The sequence below is a fragment of the Heterodontus francisci genome, chromosome 6, assembly GCF_036365525.1.
Source record: "Heterodontus francisci isolate sHetFra1 chromosome 6, sHetFra1.hap1, whole genome shotgun sequence".
Taxonomy (NCBI): domain Eukaryota; kingdom Metazoa; phylum Chordata; class Chondrichthyes; order Heterodontiformes; family Heterodontidae; genus Heterodontus; species Heterodontus francisci.
This window is the reverse complement of record NC_090376.1, coordinates 35,528,900-35,554,305: the sequence shown is the minus strand read 5'-3', so window position 1 is coordinate 35,554,305 and position 25,406 is coordinate 35,528,900. Positions and strand designations below refer to the sequence as shown.

The 25,406-nt window shown below is 44.2% G+C and overlaps 1 protein-coding gene across 4 annotated transcripts in view; it reads right to left on the bottom strand.

The window, feature by feature from the left end:
• Positions 1 to 21,788: 21,788 nt before the first annotated feature.
• Positions 21,789 to 25,406, bottom strand: part of ccdc169 (coiled-coil domain containing 169) — a 105,023-nt gene continuing 101,405 nt past the window's right edge. For all 4 annotated transcript variants that reach the window (XM_068032812.1, XM_068032813.1, XM_068032814.1 and 1 more), the window contains one exon: positions 21,789 to 22,050. In XM_068032812.1, the coding sequence (XP_067888913.1) occupies positions 21,948 to 22,050 (103 nt within the window). In that variant the 3' untranslated portion in view covers positions 21,789 to 21,947. The remainder of the gene's footprint in view (positions 22,051 to 25,406) is intronic.

Below are 25,406 nucleotides of genomic sequence, written 5' to 3'. Positions count from 1 at the left end.
GCACAAAAACAAGAAATGCTGGAATCACTCAGCAGGTCTGGCAGCATCTGTGGAAAGAGAAGCAGAGTTAACGTTTCGGGTCAGTGACCCTTCTTCGGAACTCTTGGGGTAGGGGAATCATTTTGGAATTCCATTTTTTGCAGGGTTGCCTCCTTACAAAGATTGAATCCATGTTAGGGCAAATGGTCTGTGGAATGTATTGGCTTGATCAGTTAAATGGGTCTTTCCCATTTCAAGCTTTCTTGAGTCTTTACACTAAATTAGTCCTTTAACATTTTCTAAAGTATGTCTTGTTAGAAGATTAAGGCCTTGTTAAGTGTAAAACCAATTCCTCCACCTCTATACTTGTCTTTTTAAATTTTTGCGCCGAATTCCCTATGTCCATGAGAGACCAAGGATCACATCACTTATAGTTTTCCCTTTTCATGTAAGCATGGTTTAAAGTAGGTGAAAAATAGCAAGCTAAGGTGAGTTCTACTTGATCAAAATTTACAATGCCTGAGAAGAGCACATATCAATCACTCCATAAACCTTTACCTCTCAGATTAGTGATTGTGAAATGCATATACTTTATAATAACTCTATGGCATTAATGCTATGAAGGTAGACTTTTCATTTATATGCATTAAATGCTTATTTAATAAAGGATGTAAATGCATTGGAAGCAGTTCAGAGAAGGTTTACTAATCTAATACCTGGAATGGGCGGGTTGTCTTATGAGTAAAGGTTGGACAGGCTGGGCTAGTATCTGCTGGGGTTTAGAAGAGTAAGAAGCGAGTTTAGAAGAGTAAAAGGCGACTTGATTGAAATATATAAGATCCTGAGGGGTCTTGACAGGGTGGATGTGGAAAGGATGCTTCCTCTTGTGGGAGAATCTAGAACAAGGGTCACTATTTAAAAATAAGGGGACGCCCATTTAAGATAAAGATAAGAATTTTTTTCTCTCAGAGAGTCATGAATCTTTGGAACTCTCTTCCTCAAAAGGCAGTGGAAGCAGAGTCTTTGAATATTTTTAAGGCAGAAGTCGATAGATTCTTGATAAGCAAGGGGGTGAAAAGTTATCGGGATAGGCGGGAATGTGGAGTTGAGGTTATAATCTTATGATCTTGTTGAATGGCGGAGCAGGATCGAGGGGCCGAGTGGCCTACTCCTGTTCCTAATTTGTATGTTTGTATAATTTATCTGGAAACAGTTTTTTTTTTAAAGTCCTTCACAGATAACTTGGACAGCTTGTTAATTTCTCCTGATATTGACAAGGATCTGGTTGACTGGCAGGTATATCATTTGCTACAAGTATTTTAGTTTGGTACATCTTCAAATGAACAGATTTTTGACATTTTAAACCAAATAGCTGTCAAATTACACTTGTTATTTTCACTGTAATTGAACATATGGATGTGGTATTGACAGAAATAATGCAAAATCGATTTGATGGAGACAGCAGCACAAAATCTGTGTCAGTAAGGACTGTGGGGCTGAAATTCCACTCCCGTCCACACGGTATAGAGGAAGCATAAAACTAAGGCCAGAGGTTTTGCACTTTTTTTTGTGCTTTAAGTACATCACCCCACATTTTCTACTGGTGGGACAAGATACTTGTGCTGCTCTGTGTTGTAAATCTGATGAGGGGCACTAACTTCCTGTATTTGGGGACATGTCCATTCTGCATATTGAATTGCATTAATAATGAGACATCAACATAGTGCACCTGCAGGACTAGAAGTAACGGGAAGTAACTGTAAAGCTGCCGGCCCAGGCTTAAAGACCTCTTTTTTGGTCTTTTTAGTTTCTTTACATGGTACTTTCAGTTGGATTTGATCTTTACTCCACTTTGTGTGGCCAGATTTTAAGTTTTGTACTCCTACCATTCAACTAACTGTGGTTGACAGAAGTAACATCTTTCTTTGGATACCATGGAAATTCCTTTGGAAATTTCCCTTGCCCTTTTATAGATGGAGGAGAATGAAGGGATTCTTCAGGAAAGAGTAGAGTAGGCTTACAGGAAAAATGAAAGATGTATCAAGCACAAATATGGTTTGCCTTGTGCAAATGTTACTGAGTTAAGGACTCTGCTAAGATGAGAAAATATCTCATGTGAGTATACTGGTTGAGAGGAAAGTGGATCTGTGTTGCAGTTATACTATTGCAGCATACTGCAAGTGATAAGAAGAGCACCCCCTCAGCAAATTTCTGAATTTGTTTTACGTCTTCTGAGAGGCTGACCTCCTTGCCGCAGAGACTGCTTTCACCTACAGTGTCACCTCCTCCCTTTTGATCTGCACTTCCCAGCTGTCAGCCTTCTCAGTAGCATGGGACCCACTTATGCAGCTTTACCTTGGACCTCTGATGAGGAACAAGAGGCACAAAAACACCAACACCAACACCAAACAGCAGCAGAAGCAACACCAGCAGGAGCAGCAGCTGCCTTCTCCTGCAGCTCCACAGGACAGAGGAGATGAATGTAGAGCTCTAGCTTGCAGGAGGCGATACCCCTAACACAGGGTATACAGGCAGAGGATATACTTTCTGGACATGACCTCTGGGTTTTGGAGCCCTTGAGGCCCATCTAAAGACTGCCCCACCCGCATCTACGCAGGGGCATATTCAGCCTTGGGACAGGAGGCAGCATGTGGGGCTGAGTGGGGACAAGGGGGCAGGAGTGGGAGCGCTTTGCCCTGAGTCCCTGCTTCCATCTCCTCTTTCTACATCTTCTCCTCATGGCCCACCTACACCTCCCTGCTAGGCAAGAGCTGGAGAGCATTTTGCTGCACTTCAATGAGACGCTGATGGCCAAGGTGAGGCTTTCCTCCATCCTATTTAAAGTGGCAGGCAATGTGTGCAGGTTATTGGTCAGGGCCAGTATGCATTCAGTTGTCTGCTGCGTCTGATCCTCCAAGCACGTAGCATTTGAAACAAAACAGATGAACTGATAATGCAAATAGAAGTAAATAAGTACAATTTGATAGCCATTACAGAGACATGGCTGCAGGATGACATAGATTGGGACCTGAATATTGAAGGGTACATGACATTTAGGAAGGACAGGAAGCTAGGAAAGGTGGAGGGGTGGCTCTGTTAATTAATCTTGGTATTAGCACAACAGAGAGGGATGACCTAAGTTCAGTAAACCAGGATATAGAAGTAGTTTGGGTAGAGATGAGAAATAATAAAGGCAAGAAGTCACTCGTGGGGGTGGTGTACAGTAACCACATGGTACCAGAGTATAAAGGAAGAAATAATGGGAGCTTGTCAGAAAGGTACAGCGATAATCATGGGAGATTTAAATCTACATATAGACTGGAAAAATCAGACGGGCAAAGGCAGCCGAGATGAAGAGTTCATAGAATATTTTCCGGATAGTTTCTTAGAACAGCATATTCTGGAGCCAACCAGAGAGCAGGCTATACGAGATCTGGTATTGTGAAATGAGATAGGATTAATTGATGACCTCATAGTGAAGATGCTCCTTGGTAGCAGCGATCCTAATATGATTGAATTTTACATTCAGTATGAGGGAGCGATAAATAGGTCCAAGACTAGTATTTTAAACTTAAATTAGGGCAATTATGAGGGTATGAAAGCAGAGCTAGCTAAAGTGAAGTTGCAAATTAGGTTAAGGATAGATCAATAGGGATGCAGTGACAGACATTTAAGGGGATATTTCACAAATTCACAAAATAGATACATTCTAACGAGAAAGAAGAATTCCAAGGGGAGGACCCACCATCCATAGTTAACTAAAGTTAAAGATAGTATCAAACTTAAAGAAAAAGCATATAATTGTGCAAAGATGGATGGCAGGTCAGACAATTTACAGAATGTAAAAAACAGCAAAGATAACTAAAAGATTGGTAAGGAGGGTAAAATTAGAATACGAGAGAAAGCTAGCTAGAAATAGAAAAAACAGATAGTAAGAATTTCTGTAGATATTTAAAAAGAAGAGATAACAAAGTGAGCATTGGTCCTATAGAAAGTGAGTCTGGAGAATTAATAATGGAAGATGAAGAGATGGCAGATGAATTGAACAGATATTTTGCATCGGTCTTCACTATAGCGGATACATGACATGCTGTAAATCGCTGTAAATCAGGAAATGGAAGGGAGGGAGGAATGCAAAAAAATTACAATTACCAGGGAAGTGGTACTGAGCAAATTGTTGGAGCTGTGGGCTGACAAATGCCCGTGTCCTGATGGACTTCATCGTGGGGTCCTAAAAGAAGTGGCTAGTGAGATAGTTGATGCGTTGGTTTTAATTTTCCAAAATTCTGTAGATTCGGGGAAGGTTCCATTAGATTGGAAAATAGCAACGGTATTTCCTTTATTCAAAAAGGGAGGGAGACAGAAAGCAGGAAACTACAGGCCAGTTAGCTGAACATCTGTCGTAGAGAAAATGTCAGAAGCTACTTTAAATACATCATAGCAGGGCATTTAGAAAAATTCAAGGTAATCAGGCAGAGTCAACATGGTTTTGTGAAAGGGAAATCATGTTTAACCAATTTATTGGAGTTCGTTGAAGAAGTAACATGTGCTGTGGATAAAGGGGAACCGGTGGATGTACGGTACTTAGAAGTTCAGAAGGTATTTGATAAAGTGCCACATCAAAGGTTATTGCGGAAAATAAAAGCTCATGGTGTAGGGGGTAACATATTGGCATGGATAGAGAAGATTGGCTAGCTAACAGGAAACAGAGAGTAGGCATAAATGGGTCATTTTGCTGGTTGGCAAGATGTAATATGTGGTATGCAGCAGGGATCAGTGTTGGGGCCTCAACTTTTTACAATTTATATAAATGACTTGGATGAAGAGACCGAAGGTATGGTTGCTAGATTTGCTGATGACACAAAGATAGGTAGGAAAATAAGTTGTGAAGAGGACATAAGGAGGCGACAAAGGGATATAGATAGGTTAAGTGAGTGGGCAAAGATCTGGCAAATGAAGTATAATGTGGAAAAATGTGAAATTGTCAATTTTGGCAGGAAGAATAAAAGAGAAGCATATTATCTAAATGGTGAGAGATTGCAGAGCTCTGAGATGCAGATGGACCTGGGTGTCCTCGTGCATGAATTGCAAAAGGTTAGTCTGCATGTTCAGCAAGTAATTAGGAAAGCTAATAGAATGTTATCATTTAAAGTGAGGGGAATTGAATACAAAAGTCGGGAGGTTATGCTTCAGTTATACAGGGCATTGGAGAGACCATATCTGGAGTACTGTGTTCAGTATTGATCTCCTTATTTAAGGAAGGATGTAAATGCATTGAAAGCAGTTCAGAGAAGGTTTACTAGACTAATACCTGGAATGGGCAGGTTGTCATATGAGGAAAGGTTGGACAGGTTACACTTGTATCCTCTGGAGTTTAGGAGAGTAAGAGACGACTTGATTGAAACATGTAAGATCCTGGGAGGTCTTGATAGGGTGGATGTGGAAAGGATGTTTTCTCTTGTGGGAGAATCTAGAACTAGGGGTTACTATTTAAAAATAAAGGGTCGCCCATTCAAGGTATAGATGAGGAGAAATTTTTTTTCTCAGAGAGTCTTGAGCCTTTGGAACTCCCTTTCTCAAAAGGCTGTGGAAGCAGAGTTTTCAAATATTGTTAAGGCAGAGGTAGATAGATTTCATGATCTTATTGAATGGCAGAGTAGGCTCGAGGGGACAAGTGGCCTACTCCTGCTCCTAATTCATATGTTCGTATGTTTGTATGTAGGTTGCCACCCTTTCATTGGACATAGACATCAACGTAATGACCTGAGACATGGTGGCACTCATGTTAGAGATGGACTTCCCCAACCTCTCCAGTTGTGCTCAGTGCCTCTGGAAATGCTGATAGAAACTCACACATTTTCTGCTGTTGCTCCAGAACAGAGCTCTTCCCCCACTCACTCATGTTGACTTGATGTTAACTGCCACTGAAGTATGATCTTCACAATGTTGACTTTGAACCCTTTCACCTCATCAGTTCTAATTAATGTCTTTTATCCCCCACAGGTCCTTCGAGTGTTATTCAGAAGTCAGTGCTGGATGAGAAGGAGGATTCCTCAGGGGAAGTCATGCACTCTGAGGAAGCACTGCCACATGACTCATGCGCACCCTCCAATAGCTCAGATCTGTGTCCAGCTGAGTAGAGCTAAAAGGGTCCTCACCCTCTAATAGGTGCCCGCCATTGCTGTTCCTCTCTCCAACAGCTGCTCCTGCTCACTTGACAGCCCAAATACCTGTCTTAGAGGCCCCACAAAGCTGTGTATATATGAGACATCATGACATGTGAGTGTACTGTGCCATCTGACTATGTGATATCTAAATGTGGAAAATTGCCCAGATATGTCCTGTACACAAAAAGCAGGACAAGTCCAACCCGGCCAATTACCACCCCATCAGCCTACTCTCAATCATCAGGAAAGTGATGGAAGGTGTCATCAAGCGGCACTTGCTGAGCAATAACCTGCTCAGTGACACTCAGTTTGGGTTCCGCCAGGGCCACTCAGCTCCTGACCTCATTACAGCTTTGGTTCAAACATGGACAAAAGAGCTGAACTCAAGAGGTGAGGTGAGAGTGACTGCCCTTGACATCAAGGCAGCATTTGACCGAGTATGGCATCAAGGAGCCCTAGCAAAACTGAGGTCAGTGGGAATCAGGGGGAAAACCCTCCACTGGCTGGAGTCATACCTAGTGCAAAGGAAGATGGTTGTGGTTGTTGGAGGTCAATCATCTGAGCTCCAGGACATCACTGCAGGAGTTCCTCAGGGTAGTGTCCTAGGCCCAACCATCTTCAGGTGCTTCATCAATGACCTTCCTTCAATCATAAGGTCAGAAGTGGGGATGTTCGCTGATGATTGCACAATGTTCAGCACCATTCGTGACTCCTCAGATGCTGAAGCAGTCTGTGTAGAAATGCAGCAAGACCTGGACAATATCCAGGCTTGGGCTGATAAGTGGCAAGTAACATTCGCGCCACACAAGTGCCAGGCAATGACCATCTCCAACAAGAGAGAATCTAATCATCTCCCCTTGACATTCAATGGCATTACCATCGCTGAATCCCCCACTATCAACATCCCAGGGGCTACCATTGACCAGAAACTGAACTGGAGTCGCCATATAAATGCCGTGGCTACAAGAGCAGGTCAGAGGCTAGGAATCCTGAGGCGAGTAACTCACCTCCTGACTCCCCAAAGCCTGTCCACCATCTACAAGACACAAGTCAGGAGTGTGATGGAATACTCTCCACTTGCCTAGATGGGTGCAGCTCCAACAACACTCAAGAAGCTCGACACCATCCAGGACAAAGCAGCCTACTTGATTGGCACACCATCTACAAATATTCATTCCCTCCACCACCAATGGCAGCAGTGTGTACCATCTACAAGATGCCCTGCAGCAATGCACCAAGGCTCCTTCGACAGCACCTTCCAAACCCGCGACCTCTACCAACCAGAAGGACAAGGGCAACAAATACATGGGAACACCACCACCTGCAAGTTCCCCTCCAAGTCACACATCATCCTGACTTGGAACTATATCGCCATTCCTTCACTGTCGCTGGGTCAAAATCCTAGAACTCCCTTCCTAACAGCACTGTGGGTGTACCTACCCCAAATGGACTGCAGCGGTTCAAGAAGGCAGCTCACCACCACCTTCTCAAGGGCAATTAGGGATGGGCAATAAATGCTGGCCAGCCCAGCATCGCCCACATCCCATGAATGAATAAAAAAAAAAATTCTGTGAGTGAGGCAACTGGCACTTGAATGTGGTATTCCACTCATATTTCCTGCCCTGAAGAGGTCATTGCACCTCTTGTGGCACTATATCCATGAGTGAGGGACAATACTCCTGCTGCTCGTCTCCTCAGCCACTTCCAGCCACTCCTGCTTGTTTTCAGAGGTAGGCTTCTTTCACTCGTCTATTGGGAATAGTATTTCTCTGAGGGCCGTTATAGCCCACAGCATGTTCTCCAGAGATGCCTCAGAGAACTGATGGTGGGCGGTGGGGGTGGGGGGTAGTATTCCCTCATTGGAACTCCATCAGTCCAGTTGCTGTCTCTTACGTGCTAGTTGTAGAATGATTGAATGGTTCCATTCTGTCCCTCGCTGGGATCCCTTTAAATACCAAGGCTTCGACAGTCAGGTGTGAATTGTAATCATGCCTGCCAGCTCTGATTGGTTGGGAAACCCAGAAAAGAGATGTTAATGCTATGATTCAGTTAAAGAGCCACAGAAAACCCGTTCTTTGGTTATTGATCTGGTGTCACCCTCCCCTGCTGTAAGTGGGTCAAAATGATGAAATTCAACCCAAAATGTAACTTTTAAAAATCAAAATATACACATTTTTGTGGTTGTAATTTCCCCTACAGCAAGGACTCCAAATCACTCCAGTTTATGAGAATATCTAACTATCATAACTTTCCTGTTCGTGCTCACTAATCTCCAATGGTAAGCTTTGTTTTTAGTCTCATAATTTATATTTTTCTCTTTTTCCCTCGTAAAAGACTTATGCAGGGATATGGTTCTACTGATGTTGGCCACCAACTGACAGTACAAGTTGACATTCTTTACATCTGAGGGTGGAAAGTGAGGTGAAAAAAAATCCTTTAGGCCCATTTTTGGGCACGGAGATCGTGATTCACATTCTACCCGCGCCCGTTCCCATTGAGGTAGGCTGCACATAGACTTCATGCTGCTTTCTCATTCCATTATTTCAATGTGCAGCCCAATGCGACCCCCATTGCTGGCTGATTGCGCACACAACTGGATGGGGTGAGATGGGGGGGTGGGGGTGCCTAACAGCGTGTGTGGCTAGCACATGTTCCAGCTAGCTTCGAGCTTGTCAAAGCACTCTGTCCCTCTTAAAGGGAAGCTGCACTAAATCACAGGAGGCTGCTGCTGACAGTCAGTAATGCAATTGGAGAGATTGGAAATGGAACACCATGGCGGAGAGAGGGTCCGCGGTTCACAGATGAGGCGCTGGAGACCTTAGTTATGGAGGTGAACAGGAGGATAAACACCATGGGTGGAATTTTATGGGCCCTGTAAGAGCGGAATGGGTGGCATGTGGGGTGATTTAATTAGGCGGGAGGTGTTTTTTCAGATTCCATATGGTGGGCTTTTTTTTTACCAAAGTAAAGTCGGCGGCATGTTTGTGGCGTTCTGGGGCTCCCCCTCGCATGGTGGCGGATTGCAGCTTTGCATTCATTTACATGTCATGAATACTCATTGCCCTCCACTTAGTTACAATTAAGTCCTACCTGCCAGATTAAGTGAACGGCGAGCGCTATTCCTGTGCCACCCAGTTCACGTTTGTTTGAACGTGGCGTGCAACAGTCGGCAGTTCAGTCTGATGTCAGCGTTTTTCTTTCTTGAACTCATCGTCAAATTGAACGCCAACGTTGGAATGGATGTTTGGCTCCAGGCTCGGCACCCGCAAGGGCGATTCTTCTCCGGGGATGGTGGTGAAGGCATGGGGATGTGTACATGGAGGAAAAGGGGAGGGTACTTCGGGAGGACAGGGTTGGGTTACCGGGTGCATGGAGGAAAAGGGGAGGGTACTCGGGGAGGACAGGTTGGGGTGATCGGTTACATGGAGGAGAGGGAAGGGAGGAGGGGAGGATAAAGGGTTGGGTGATCGGGTGCAAGGAGGAGCAGAGGAGGGAGGAGGGGTGCATTCAGGGTGTGTAGTTGTTATTACTGCTGAAGCTGGCTGTGGATGGCTGCAAGGGTGGTGGTTTGATTTGAGCATTACAGTCAACAGATGACCATGAGGGGACTAAAGGGAAAGATGAGTGCTGTCAATGTCGGGGACCTGTGGTGCGGATTCAGGGTACTGGCTGGCAGAGGGAATGGTCACAGTCAATGGGGGAAAATGGATTCTGTAGGGGGGAAGGTCGAGATTTAGGGGTGGGTATTCTACAACATCATAGGGAGGGGAATGGGACTCGGCAATAATATTAAGGTGGATTTGAGGAGGATCAAAGGTCAGAGTTGGCATGTCGATGGTAATGGGAGTAGGAATGGGGGTAGGGATGGCATGAATAAATTGATTGTGACACTGTCCAAGGTAATGGGGGGAGGTTCAATGGTAACAGAGGGAAGGGTTAAGGTTACATTGGGTGGGTCAAGGGTGATGGGTGCAGGCTGGAAGTTTGCAGGATGAGGTTGGAAAGTGGGGAGACTTACCCTAAATTGTACATGCACCATCTTCTCCAACGATAATGCAAACCATGTGGCCACTCAAGGATTGCTAGCAGAGTGGGAGGAGACAAATGCCAGTGGGTGGGATTGCCACCTGGCTGCATTTTTAAGGCACATAAAAGAGAACTGCTCATTGCCCCGATGTTTCAGCTGACTGGCAACAGAGGGCTGAATTGGAGCGCTCTGCTTATTTCATTATTTGAAAAGCTGCAGCGACATGGCTCTCATATCCACAATTTGTCTCCTACCACAAGAAGAAGAGCAAAGGGAGAGACTAAGTAGGACTCTTTTCCCTCAACTCATGATGCCTGAACGCCAGCAACAGGCAGAACAAAAAGGTGAGGATGCTCTGAATATTAACATCCAGGAATGGGCATTATCGAAGACAGGCATTGGCACTTCATCACATCGTCAGCACAAGGACAAATTACCTTCAAATGTTAGAGAGACAACATCAGAGAAGCCTTGGGATTTCATGTGAAATGGTCACAGAAATTTGTAGGATCTTGCAGCATGACCTGCAACCACTTGGGTTTGGTGGGAATTCCATGCCAGTTGCTCTCAAGGTGATTGCTGAACTCAATTTTTTTGCTAGCGTGGCCTTGCAGATATCAATGGGCGAGATATGTGGCAGAATCACAGTCTGCATCCCATAGGTGCAGCAAAGGGGTGACCAATGCCCTATTTCGTCATGCCAATGATATCATCTACTTACCTGCAGACATGGACAGCGAGGCAACAAGATCTGCGGCCTTTGGCACCATCGTTGGGTTCCCTAGGACCAGATGGCAGTTCTTGAGTATCCAAAAGGATAGAGGTAAAAGAACAAAGAACAAAGAACAGTACAGCACAGGTACAGGCCATTCGGCCCTCCAAGCCTGCGCTGATCTTGATGCCTGCCTAAACTAAAACCTTCTGCACCTCCGGGGACCGTATCCCTCTATTCCCATCCTATTCATGTATTTGTCAAGATGCCTCTTAAATTTTGCTATCGTACCTGCTTCCATCACCTCCCCAGTCAGCAAGTTCCAGGCACTCACCACCCTCTGTGCAAAGAACTTGCCTCGCACATCCCCTCTAAACTTTGCCCCTCTCACCTTAAACTTATGTCCCCTAGTAACCGACTCTTCCACCCTGGGAAAAAGCTTCTGACTATCCACTCTGTCCATGCCGCTCATAACTTTGTAAACATCTATCATGTCGCCCCTCCATCTCCGTCGTTCCAGTGAAAACAATCCAAGTTTTTCCAACCTCTCCTCATAGCTAATGCCCTCCAGACCAGGCAACATCCTGGTAAACCTTTTCTGTACCCTCTCCAAAGGTTCCATGTCCTTCTGGTAGTGTGGTAACTAGGATTGCACGCAATATTCTAAGTGTGGCCTAACTAAGGTTCTGTACAGCAGCAGCATGACTTGCCAATTTTTATACTCTATGCCCCGACCAATGAAGGCAAGCATGCCGTATGCCTTCTTGACTACCTTATCCACCTGCGTTGCCACTTTCAGTGACCTGTGGACCTGTACGCCCAGAACTCTCGACCTGTCAATACTCCTAAGGGTTCTGCCATTTACTGTATACTTCCCACCAGCATTAGACCTTCCAAAATGCATTACCTCACATTTGTCCGGATTAAACTCCATCTGCCATTTCTCCGCCCAAGTCTCCAACCGATCTATATCCTGCTGTATCCTCTGACAATCCTCATCACTATCCGCAACTCCACCAACCTTTGTGTTGTCCGCAAACTTACTAATCAGACCAGCTACATTTTCCTCCAAATCATTTATATATACTACAAAGAGAAAAGGTCCCAGCACTGATCCCTGCGGAACACCACTAGTCACATCCCTCCATTCAGAAAAGCACCCTTCCACTGCTACCCTCTGTCTTCTATGACTGAGCCAGTTCTGTATCCATCTTGCCAGCTCACCTCTGATCCCGTGTGACTTCACCTTTTGTACCAGTCTGCCATAAGGCACCTTGTCAAAGGCTTTACTGAAGTCCATATAGACAACATCCACTGCCCTTCCTTCATCAATCATCTTCGTCACTTCCTCAATAAACTCAATCAAATTAGTGAGACATGACCTCCCCTTCACAAAACCATGCTGCCTCTCGCTAATAAGTTTGTTTGTTTCCAAATGGGAGTAAATCCTGTCCCAAAGAATCCTCTCTAATAATTTCCCTACCACTGACGTAAGGCTCACCGGCCTATAATTTCCTGGATTATCCTTGCTACCCTTCTTAAACAAAGGAACAACATTGGCTATTCTCCAGTCCTCTGGGACCTCACCTGTAGCCAATGAGGATACAAAGATTTCTGTCAAGGCCCCAGCAATTTCTTCCCTTGCCTCCGTCAGTATTCTGGGGTAGATCCCATCAGGCCCTGGGGACTTATCTACCTTAATGCTTTGCAAGACACCCAACACCTCCTCCTTTTCGATAATGAGATGACTGAGACTATCTGCACTCCCTTCCCTTGGCTCATCATCCACCAAGTCGTTCTCCTTGGGTGAATACTGATGCAAAGTACTCATTGAGTACCTCGCCCATTTCCTCTGGCTCCACACTTAGATTCCCTTCTCTGTCCTTGAATGGGCCAACCCTTTCCCTAGTTACCCTCTTGCTCTTTATATATGTATAAAAAGCCTTGGGATTTTCCTTAATCCTGTTTGCCAATGACTTTTCATGACCCCTTTTAGCCCTCCTGACTCCTTGCTTAAGTTCCTTCCTACTCTCTTTATATTCCTCAAGGGATTCGTCTGTTCCTAGCTTTCCAGCCCTTACGAATGCTTCCTTTTTTTTGGACAATATCCCACATTATCCAAGGTTCCTGAAACTTGCCAAACTTATCCTTCTTCCTCACCGGAACATGCTGGTCCTGGATTCTAATCAACTGACATTTGAAAGACTCCCACATATCAGATGTTGATTTACCCTCAAACAGCTGCCCCCAATCTAAATTCTTCAGTTCCTGCCTAATATTGTTATAATTAGCCTTCCCCCAATTTAGCACCTTCACCCGAGGACTACTCTTATCCTTATCCACAAGTACCTTAAAACTTATGGAATTATGGTCACTGTTCCCAAAATGCTCCCCTACTGAAACTTCGACCACCTGGCCGGGCTCATTCCCCAATACCAGGTCCAGTACGGCCCCATCCCTAGTTGGACTATCTACATATTGTTTCAAGAAGCCCTCCTGGTAGGGTTGGGGTGAGGGAAAGTGTGGCAGGGCTTGGTGGGGAGGAGGGGGGCATGTGGAAAGCAAGAGGTACACGCTTACGCTATCTGCAGCTCATAAATCAAAACAGATTCTGGGATGAGGTGGAAATGGGATGTGAGAAGTAGGAACCTAGAGTTTCAAAACCCCAACCTCCCCTCCCCCACTGGTCAGGTTTCAGTTATGGCCGCACCAATGATTGCCAGCAATGGTGAGGACATGCAGCTTTGCCTGTCCAATGCCCAATGAGCTGCTGCTGCTTCTGGCTATGGGCCACCTTGTCCTTGCAAGAGAGAAGTAAGTGTATCAGTGAGTGTCGTGAAATGTGTTTAGGTGATGTGCTTACCACAGTTGAATAGCTGGCAGTGTGTACAAACTGTGAGATGTGACTGTGTGGCTTGCTGCACTGTTAAATATGTGAGGGTAAGGTGAGGCTGTGAATGTTGGGTATGAATCATGCTTGATAGAGACTTTTGATGAATGAAGGGGGTTGGTGAATGGAGCTGTGTGTGTGACATGGTTCCTTCGTAAGGATATGGCATCTGAAGGTGAATTCACTGACTGTTACCACTCGTGTAAGGTCATTGCACTTTTTGTGGCACTGCATCCAGATCCTCAGAGCTACTCTGCTGTCATTGACCGTGATGACTATCTGCTCCCACTGCCTTTGTAACATCTGTCTGGAGGGCCTCCTGCCCCCTTGAAGGAAGAGGACTGCTCTCCTCCTGTTCACATCCTACAACACGGCCTCCAGTGCTCTATCAGAGAAACTTGGGCCATGCCCTCTGCCCTGTTGCACCATTTCCCCTCCTCTTTCTGTTCATAAACTCCTCTTTAACCAATTCCAGCCCCTGCTGCAGTCAGAATGCACCTCATCTTTAAGAGGCGCAGGCTGGCTTTAATTGGTGCTAGCATTGCATGGACTTGGGCCCCCTTCTATGGCATGCCGCCATTCAACAGCGTGCTTAGCACTGCCACTATCATTAAAATCAGTAGGCATGAAGTGTGCATGCTGTCTGCAATCGCTATGAGCAGGCTCAGGTTTAACACGCATCACGATCCCTGCGCTTGATTACCAGCTTTATCCATTTTTCCCTTTTGTTTCCATTCTGATATGGCAAAAGAACCTGAAAGTTGTTTCATTTATTGACTTATTCTTGTTTCTTACATACAATCTAGTCTTACTGTATGAGTTAGGTTTTGTTTGTTTAAAACAATATCCTCTCTCTAGATCTGACACTTTGATCAGGCTAAAAAGAATAAGGCTGATTTTATTTCTATACCCTTGAGTTTTTTACTGATCAATATACAAAAATCAAATTGGTTTTGAAGTTACTGCGTTTTTATTATTAGTTAGGAAGATACCAATTAAGATAGCTAAATGAACAGCAAGCCCCCAAGTTGTTTTCTGATCTGAAGTGTAGACATTTCTTACTATGTTTGGTTCATACAAAGTTTAACTGTAAATCTGAAGAGCTTAGTGTATATGTTTTTAGTTCTGATTTCAGGTTATTTGGATTTATTGTAAGGAAGTTACTATATCTAAGTGTTTTGGAGTGAGACTGAGAACATAGATTATAAATATAAAATCAAAGTACCAGGCAGAGTACAAAAGAACCTGGATAATCTGCAGTAGCTAGAGGGACAGTAAGACATTCCATCATGTTGGTTGCGGTTGTCTTCCATATGTGAAGTTAACAATCTGTGTTGGAGAGAAAATCAATCGGTGCCCACTGTTACATATTTTACGCACTAGATACTTTCTTGGACTCAGCATTACTGATGTCTTTCATAAGCAGATACCACAACTCTTGTGATCCTGGTCCATATCTAGTCATATGATGGTGTAGCCTGAGGGTCATAACAGTGAAATCCCCTATTGTATGAGCCGGATACTATAAGCTTGCAGATGTCCCCTGCAAGCACATCTCTCTTCTGAAAGGGAGACTGATGAACACTCTCTAGTGAGATGAAGTCAAAGTTCTATTTTTTACCATATGATATAATAAACAATAACATTTGTAGTAAATTTCAATCTATTTCATAATGTCCCTCGTAACATAGAAATTAGCAAGCATATCATACTATTCCTGTTAATGAGCTAAATTCCCATTTCTGACAAGCAAATCTCTGAAACTGTTTGGCACTAACCATAAAGAGAAGATTCCCTCTGTCTGTCACCACCAGATTTCTACACTATCTGGAGTTGTCCCAGCTGGACAGGAAACAAAAGTCTTGACTGTTGACCCGCCCCCCAATTCTCCAAGTCTGGAGATTAGTCAGCTGAGTTGCTGATCAAAACTATTACCACCAATGCAATCCTTTTCCTTCAACTACGAGGGCCAAAGTAAACAAATTGGCCACCTAAGATTCCTGCTGAGTTCAAATGAATGAGCTCATTCAAATATATTACATATCTGGAATATGCTAAACTTAATTGTTTCAAACTGATAATATAAACGAGAAGCACTATCCAAGATAAATGCTTTGACTGGCTGTAATTCACATTCTTGTAATGAGTGTATTCTGAGGATTTAATGTCTTGTGAACAAAATTTAACTTAAGGACAACATCTTAATATAAATTATCTAAAATTCTTCCTAGGCACAACAGTCAAACATTGCCAACTAACACTGCACTGACGACTGCTAAAGTCAATACAAGAGAGACAAATTTTATTATATTTCATAGGCCAAATAGCTTTTCTGAGATTGACAGGCAGTTGCTGTTTATTCAGAAGATCAACACATTGATAATCATACTAACTGATATCGCCGTGTATTACAGCTCACCTGCTTTTGTCATGGGTTTCAAGGATTTCATAACTATTGATGTTGATATTACAAAACTTGAGGTTGTGCTTCGATGTGTTCTGGTCTTTCTTTGATTTACTGTGGTTTTGAAAAAATTCCCATATACTACAAAAAACTGGCAAGTGACATGGAGGACAAAAACACAGTTCAAACCTAGCAAAAGGCTGAGGGATAAGGTCAGTATTCTTTATTTTAGAGACGATACAAAGTGCATTACTACCCCATCAATTTCTATCTGTAATTAGCAGCTGCCTGTCCATTAGCAACAACCATTGTTATACTTCATGCTTTTTGTTAAATTACAGCATGATGCAACATTCATACTTCTTTGTTCGGATTTGTGATGTTTGGAATTTCATTATATGCTGGTACTGATTACATTGTCTTGTTCCAGGACATAAGAATTGTGGAAAGTAGGGATGCAAGATCTTTATAGGATAGAGCTCTTGAAATTTGAATCTCTCCCCAACAAGCAGCAGGGATCCTACTAAGTGGATGTCTCACAAATGAGACATCTGTACAAGTGATGTACATGAATATGCTTCAGAAAAGGGGTCATCGTATACTATAGAATGCTAATATGGCAGAACCTGTGCATCTGCCATTTTGGTAATCAGTAATGCACTTGAAAATGCATTTGCTAGTACATTAATAGGCCAAAAATAGATTAAGCCCAATTCAATTCATCAAGCTGCATCTGAACAGAATGTGTGATATGATTACGAATAAAAGAAACAGCTAACTGGACATAACCAAGCACACTGACTCCCAGTCCCAGAAACTATTTTGCAGCCCAAACTCTGGTGATGAGCTGGGAGGTGGGAGGGGTGGCAAAATGGCAGGGGAAGGCATTGGGAGGGGAGCCCAACGTCTTCCTGCAGCCATGCCATATTTCCAGTGGTGGGAAAGTTGGCAGCTCAGCTGCCTGCCAGGTGGCCAATTGAGCCACTTAAGTGGCCAGTTAAAGGCCACTTCCTGCCTCCATGGGCATTTTGCCATGTCAAGAAGACCCACTGCCGCATGAGGATACTTCCCAGTGAAACCAGGTGGCCTTCCAGTCGGCTACAGGGGGTGGTGGAGGGTGGGGGGGGTCCTCCTTTATGAACACTCAGTGGCCCAGGGAGGAGCTCCCAGCAGCAACGGCGCTGCCAGTGCTGCACAACACCACCCCCCTCCCCTGATCACCAGGGCCTGTCTGCCAGGCCCCAGCTTCCCCCCACTTAACAACTTTCTTCAAGGTTGCCTCCCTGGAGCTACAGCCTCAGCAATGGCCATTGCTAGCAATGGTGCTGCTGAGCTGTCAGCCCTCTGATTAATTGGCCAGCAATGTCAATACCCCGCCCTGGGTCCCGCTTCCTGCCGAAGCAGCATGTACTTCCTGCTTTTAGCCTCAGTGGCGGGACTTGCCAGTATATGGCAAAATTCAGCCCATACAGTCATTATGGTACAGAAGGAGGCTGTTTGATCCATTGAGTCTATGTCAGCTCTCTGCAGAGAAATCCAATCATTCCCATTGCACCGCTCTATCCCCGCAGCCCTGTAGGGTTATTTCCCTCAAGTGCCCATCCAATTTCCTTTTGAAATCCAATTCCACCACCTTCATGGGAGCAGCTTTTGTCTCCCTTATCTAAACCTGTCATAATCTTGTATAACTCTATGAAATCTCTCCTCAATCTCCTTTGCTCCAAGGAGAACAACCCCAGCTTCTCCAACCTAACCTTGTAGCTAAAATTCATCATCCCTGGAACCATTCTGGTAAATCAACTCCGCACCATCTCAAGGACCCTCACATCTTTCCTAAAGTGTGGTGACCAGAACTGGATACAATACTCTCGATGGGGCCTAACCAGAGCTTTATAAAGGTTCAGCATAACTTCCCTGCTTTTGCACTTAATACCTCTGTTTATGCCCAAGATCCAATATGCTTTGCTGACGACTCTCTCAATATGTCCTGCCACCTTCAAAGATTTATGCACATGACCCCCAGGTCCCTCTGTCCCTGCACAATCTTTAAAACTATGCCATTGAGCCTATATTGCCTCTTCCTATCCCTTTTGCAAAAATATGTCACCTCACACTTCCCTGTATTGAATTCCATCTGACACTTGTCTGCCAATTCTGCTACCCTATCTATGTCCTGCTGCAGGCGATTGGTATGATCCTCACTGTTTGCCACAATTCCAAGTTCGGTATCATCGGCATATTTTGAAATTTTACTCTGTATTCCAATATCCAAGTCATTATATACATCAAAAAATCAGTGGTCCCACCACTCCTTTGGGGAATACCACTATCTACTATCCTTCTTCTTCTTCTTCTTTGGCCTCCTTGTCTCGGGAGACAATGGGTAAGCGCCTGAAGGTGGTCAGTGGTTTGTGGGGCAGTGCCTGGAGTGGTTATAAAGGCCAATACTAGAGTGACAGACTCTTCCACAGGTGCTGCAGAAATCCGTCCTGTATTTTACGGATCCCAGGCTTTAATTGGCCTGAGGCGGGACTTCCACCCACTTGAGGGAGGAGGTCCTGCCTCGGTGAGCTGCCGGCCAATCAGCGGGCTGGCAGCTCAGTCTCAGCAGCGCCACCAGGAGTGGTGGCCACTGCTGGGACTGACCTGATGGAGCCGAGAGAGTGGGTAAGTTTGGGTTGCCTCACCAGGGGGATCGGTCATGCCCTGGTGAAGCTAGAGTGGTAGTTTGGGGGGAGGGGGGTGTCTTGGATCCTGGAGGTTGGTTAGGAGGCGGGGGCGGCCCTCAATCGGGCTGGGCGGCCTTTCACGTCCCCGACACACTCGCTTTCCACGGGTAAAATACCCGTGGAGGCGGGCAAGGGCCCTGAAGGGGCTGTTAAGTGGCCACTTAGGGGTCTTGATTGGCTTCGGGTGAGCGGGCGGGCGGGCTGTTTCCCACCCCCCTTCCCCACCCCCCCCACCCGCCGGACCTCCGTAAACTTGTTCAGAGGCGGAATTGGGGCAGGTAGGCCTCCCGGAGCCTGCCGCTCAATTTTATGCCGCCCCCACGCCACCATTCGACCCGCTGGGGCAGCATAAAATTCTGGCCACTGTTTTCTGTCCTTAAGCCAATTTTCTATACAGGCTGGCACTGACCCTCCTATTCCATGAGCCTTGATTTTGTTAACGAGCCTTTTATGTGGTATTTTGTCAAACGCTTTCTTAAAATCCATATAGACAGCATCCATTCTCCAAGCCCCACACTTTGCTGCTCCATTTGGCCTCTACCCTGATCCAGCTAATATCCACTTTCAATTCCATTCTCTCCATATATAGACCCTAGTCAATCCACTCTCGCTGCCTCTAGAACCCAAGCTCTGGCTGTACTCCTATCCTGAAATTTGGGTCTCCTGCTATGTATGCCATGGTGCTAAAGTTCCTTTCAGCTTCAGGCCTCACTCTCTTCTTTTGTTAAAAAAATGCAGCAAACCTATTAGCTGTTTCAATTAAAGAGCTCACCGTTCACTCTGAAATTTTAGTCTACCATACATTTGCCTTTCCTTCTGCTTTTGGATCGATGGCAGAACTTTAAGCCATATTGCCCTGCACTTTGAAACTCTGTCCCTAAGCCCATTCATCTTCATGCATGTCTCCCCATCTTTGAAAGCCTCCTGAAAACAAGGCTCTTTGATTGCGATTTCGGTCATCTCTCTTGCTTCCCACTCCTGCTTGGATCTGATATCCAACTGTGAAATACCTTGGGACATTTTGCTATGTTAATTGATGCTACGCAAATACAAGTTGTTGCTAAGGAGCAAGTACATAATTTAAGAAGATATGCGTAGGTTACTTAAATACAAAACAGTGTTACACAACAAGCATTTTAAGGCAATCAAATGAATTCTTGAAAAATGGCAATTACGTTGAATACAAAAGCAAGCTGAGGAATGCAAGCCAAATACTAGGGAAGAAAGAAAACATTTTAAAAAGAAATTGATAGGAAGAGCAAACAAAGTTCAAATAATTTGTGGCTAGCATAGTAAATTAAACAAATTAACAATGATTTACTTCATAAGTACTGTGCCCAATATTCATCCATCAACTGAATGCGGCAAAATGTGCAGCACACTTGTACTTGATTGCCACCATCAGTTAAATTAACAATCAAAGAGCAGTAAGAAATGTTGCTAATTTTCAATCCATACAAAAACAACTAACACAAACAAGTGCTTTTTTTTTAAACCAAATTTACCAATTGGGTGCAGGTAGAATTCTTCCCAATTGATTATTTTTGCCAGCAGCCATGTTGCTTAGCTACCTGACTGTCAACATCTAATAATATAACAATAATTTGTATTTATATAGCACCTTTAATGCAATAAAACATATGAAAGCGCTTCACAGGAGCATTACAAAACAAAATTTTGCACCAAGCCACATAAAGAGATATTAGGGTAGATGACCAAAAGCTTGGTCAAAGAGGCACGTTTTAAGGAGGATAGAAAAAGGAGAAAAGAGCCATAGAGAGGTGGAGTTGATAAGGAGGGTGGCAGGTGACTTAATTGGCTGCACTACTGATCAACCCCTGGACAAATCAGGGATATGAGTTTAAGCATTTCCCCCCACAATGTCCTGTGGACACAGGTTACAAAAGAACATGGATCCACATCCAGTTGCTGAAGTCTGCTAACAGAGAAGTAAATAAAGCCAAGGCAGTGTACCTCAAGAATGAAGCCAACTAGGCTCAGCGCAAGTCTTGCTTTGATTTAATGCTAAAAATTACCAAAAGAAAGTACCTCTAACCCAGGACATTGTTGTAATGGAGGTATTATGTTTATTTTAAATGGGTTGACATCTCCATTAAAATAGGTGAAAAAATAAGTTAGCAAAAATCCATTAAATCCTCATTGGCCAGTATAATAAGCCTAGAAATTATGCTGTGCAAGATAAAACAAGATATTCTCCTGAAATATAGCCTTAAAATAATGACTCCACAGGGATACTGCCATAATAAACATTGCTTATTGTGAAACCTACAATTATTTTTTAACAGGAAGAAAAGATGAGATCATAAAAAATGATTTGGAGGCATACAGAAAGTATGTGCATTTATATAGAGCCTTTCATGATCTCAGAATGTCCCAAAGCACTATGTCCCGTAGCCACCGAAGTATTTTGAATAGGAAAAAACTGCTGCCAATTTGCACACAGCAAATCCCACAAACAACAGATAATCTGATTTTGGTGGTGTGGATTGAGGAAAAAATGTAGGCCAGGACACAATGGCAGGAGAAATCCCCAGCTCTTCTTAGAGTAGTGCCATGGGACTATTTTACAAAAACCCAAGAGGGAAAACAGTGCTGCGGTTTTATGTCACAAGTGAGCAATGACACATTTGCCAGTGTACCAAACTGCTCAAGTCTTTGCAGTGAATCTTAAACCTTCTGACTGAGAAGCAAGAGTCCTGCCACTGTACCAAATCTGCTACGTATTTATCCAATATTCCAGCAGCCCATCCAGGGAAACAATTGAGGTCAGAGATTTCAATAGAAATTTAATAAAAAGTTCTGGTATGAATACAATCATTAAAAATAACTACTCAGTAATTCTATTAAATATTACTGATGTGCAAATAATTAATACCGGTTCAACAAAACTAAATACATCTCTAATTTAGATTAGTGACAATTCAATGAAATTTTCTAAAATTAGGACATAAATACTGTAAATAACAGGTTTCTCTGACACTTATAACACCATGTCTGTTCCATAATAACATTCTAACGTCAATGCTTCAATTTTGGAAGCTGCTTCATTGCTGCAGTCTTTTTAATTGGTCCTTTCTTGAGATCTAAAATCCTTTGAGTAGTTGGCACATTGTACTTTTCTCTGAAAGAAACATAATTGTCTTAGTTATTCACTGGCAAACATTTCACTGCATTCAACAGCTGCAACAATTTAAAACACTAGATTCTCAAAATTTCACTGTTCAATAAATGACCCTTTTCATTTAAACAAAAGCACTAGCTAAAACTTAGAAAATCATGACATCTCTCTGGGGTGCTATTTTATAGTTGGTTTCAGTTTTACATCCTTGCTGCATTTGAGAGGGGAAATGTTCTCCTTTGTTGCCTCGGGGACTACTCAGTTCTAAGGGGCAGTAAACAGGAAAAAGTGGTGGAGACACATTACATCTGGTTGCTGCCCCAAAACTTTCTGGGTGTCTTATCCTGCCCACAATGTAACTGGGCCTGCACTCATGCATAAGACAACACCCAGCATTGGAACGGTAACAAGGTGCCTTACTTTCCTCATTGTTCCACCTTAGAGCATGGGTGTCGGAAGAAACCTGGCACTGGGATCCCCAATCAAACAGAAGGTCTGCCAGTGTCCTGACAGCACCTCAAGGATTTATGCAGGCAAGTCTCGGTATTTATTTCAACACTCCTTCTTCCCAGGATGATCTTTGAGCCTTAAAGCTCAACCCTTGGTTGATTGAATCCCTTGATTCCTTTGCACAAAGTGATGGAAGAGCATTTTTTGGTCTACCATATTGGAGGCTGCAAAAAGAACAAGGAGGGATATTGCAACATGATCAAATAAAAGAAAGTAGTTTCCTTTATGACTCTGGTTAGGGCTATTTTGATATTCTGGGAAGAGCAGAAGCTAGATTAGAAATACTGAAATGGGGAGTTGCTGGAAGATGGACACGGAGCTGAGAGGCACCATCTTCAAGGATCTTGGCGAGGAAGAGGAGATGGGGAGTGTTACTGAAGATAGAGAGTGGAGGGTGGGTTTTTTTGAAAAGAGGATGATGACTGCAATTTTGAAAAGGATGGGGACAGAGCCTGAGTGGAGGGAACCATTTACAATATGGAGTTCAGGAATGGAAGTTGGGTGGTGGGATGTATCATTGGAGCAGGATTGAGGGATCATAGGTCTTGTGGAGAAGATAATCTTGGAGAAGGCAGGGAGAGAGATGCAGGAGAAACTAGAGTGAAACAGGAATCCAGGAAAAAATTTGGAAGGGACTGGGGTGTTGCATTAAGTGGAAAGGGGAAGGACAGGAAACACAGGAGTCAGCAAAACTGACGGTCTCTGTCCTGGTAATGAAGAAATCCATAAGCACCTCATATATTTTGTTCGAGATTGTAGGGAACAGCAAGAGGGGTTTAAGAAGGAGGTTGCTAGTAGAGAACAGGATCCCAGTATTATCATAATCCTCCAGGATGGGCCATTTGGAAGAAAGCAAAACGTGTTAGAGCTTGATGTTGTCAAGCCATATATGGTGATAGGTGGCTCAGCCAGTTGTGCGCCAGGTACACTCAAGCTCGGGCCCCTTGGGCTTGAGTGAGAGAAGATGGACGTCATACTGGGGCAGATGGGAATGGAAAACAGTGACTAATTTGCTTGGAACAAATGCATAAAAGTAGAGGTGAGGGAGTGATTGAGCAAAAGATTGCCGCAGAAAAATTGTAGCAGTGGATAGCTAGAGGCAAGACAGTTGGGAATTTGAAACTGTGGTTGTAAGCAATTTGAGGGAGAGCTTCTTCCACTGGCAGAAGCTGAACCCGGTAACCTGATGAGGTTGTGGGGGGGTAAGTGAAATAAGAAAGTGGTCGGAAATAGCCTTATTGAAGATGGTGCAGAGGCTATAAGATTTGGTGTGATTCATGCATGGTTGTGAATGTGAGGAGAATTTAGATAGAAGGAGAAGTTTAGAGAGAACAAGATGGCAGTGAATTTGGAGGAACGAGGACAAGAAAAACTAAGCTGAGTGAATTCGGCGAAAATGAGGAGCTGTTCAGTGAAAAAGCTCAGGGAAACAGGAAGACATCTTGGGATGGAATTCAGGGGTGGTGGTTTGTGGGAGAATGTACAGGATGAGATCTTTAAAGGAGAGGTGAGAGATAATGTGATGGAACAGATGGAAGAAGATGCTGAAGGAGTAGAAGGAGAGACCAAATTGTGGGTTGGTAATAAGAGCTATGCCACTGCAGCTTGGGCAGGGTTAGTGTTGCAAAGTATAGACATGTGGTGAGGTTTTGGTAATGAGCAGGTGTTGTCACCCGTGAGCTAAGGTTTAGTCAGTACCGGGATGCATTTTTTGGTTCTTGGGATCTGCCCGCTGCAAGGGGGTGGGCAGCCAATCTGCATATTGAAGGCCCTGATTAGAAGCCATTTAGAGCACTCATTGGCATTTTGCCACCAGCAAATACTGCTGCCGGAGGGGTATCCCCTCGAGTTGGAGGGGCCTTCCAGCTTAGCCCCTCTAAAAGATTTATTAATTCTCAACCCTCCGAGGGTGCCTCCATTTTGAGGCACCCTCACGTTCCCCTAGCTGCCTCAACAGCCCCAGTGGGGCTGCTGAGGTTCGAGAGCTTCTGGCCTTGTAATTGGGCCTGCAGCATCAGGAGCCTGCCCGTCATCCTTAATTGGATATCGAGTGCCGAGGCGGCTAATTCAGAGGCTGCCTCCGGGAAAATAGCACCCCAGGTCTGGTTCCCAGCTATTGCGGGCTCTGATTCAACCCAAACCCTTTAGTGTGACACTCTGATATACCTCAGAGCCATGACTGTAACAGTCTTGAAATCTTGCCAACTCTCTGTACAGCAATCCAGTCAGTCACATTTCCCCGCGCTATCCCTGTAGCCCTGCAAATTTATTTCCCTCAAGTGCCCATCCAATTGCCTTTTGAAATCATTGATCAGCTCCACTTCCACCACCCTCAAAGGCAGTGAGTTACAAGTTATTACTACTCGTTGTGTAAAAAGATTCTTCCTCACATCCTCCCTGCATCTCTTGCCTAACACCTTAAACTTGAGTTCTCTAGTTCTTGTACCATCAGCTAATGGGAACAGCTTTTCTTTTCCTGCCTTATCTAAACCTGTCATAGAGTCATAGTCATAGAGTTATTCAGCACAGAAAGAGGCCCTTCGGCCCATTGTGTCTGTGCCGGCCATCAAGCACCTAACTATTCTACTCCCATTTTCCAGCACTTGGCCCATAGCCTTGTATGCTATGTTGTTTCAAGTGCTCCTCTAAATACTTCTTAAATGTTGTGAGGGATCCTGGCTCTACCACCCCTTCAGGCAGTGCGTTCCAGATTCCAACCACGTTTTGGGTGAAATTTTTTTCCTCAAATCCCCTCTAAACTTCCTTCCTCTTACCTTAAATCTATGCCCCCTGGTTATTGACCCCTCCGCTAAGGGGAAAAGTCTCTTCCTATCTAACCTATCAATGCC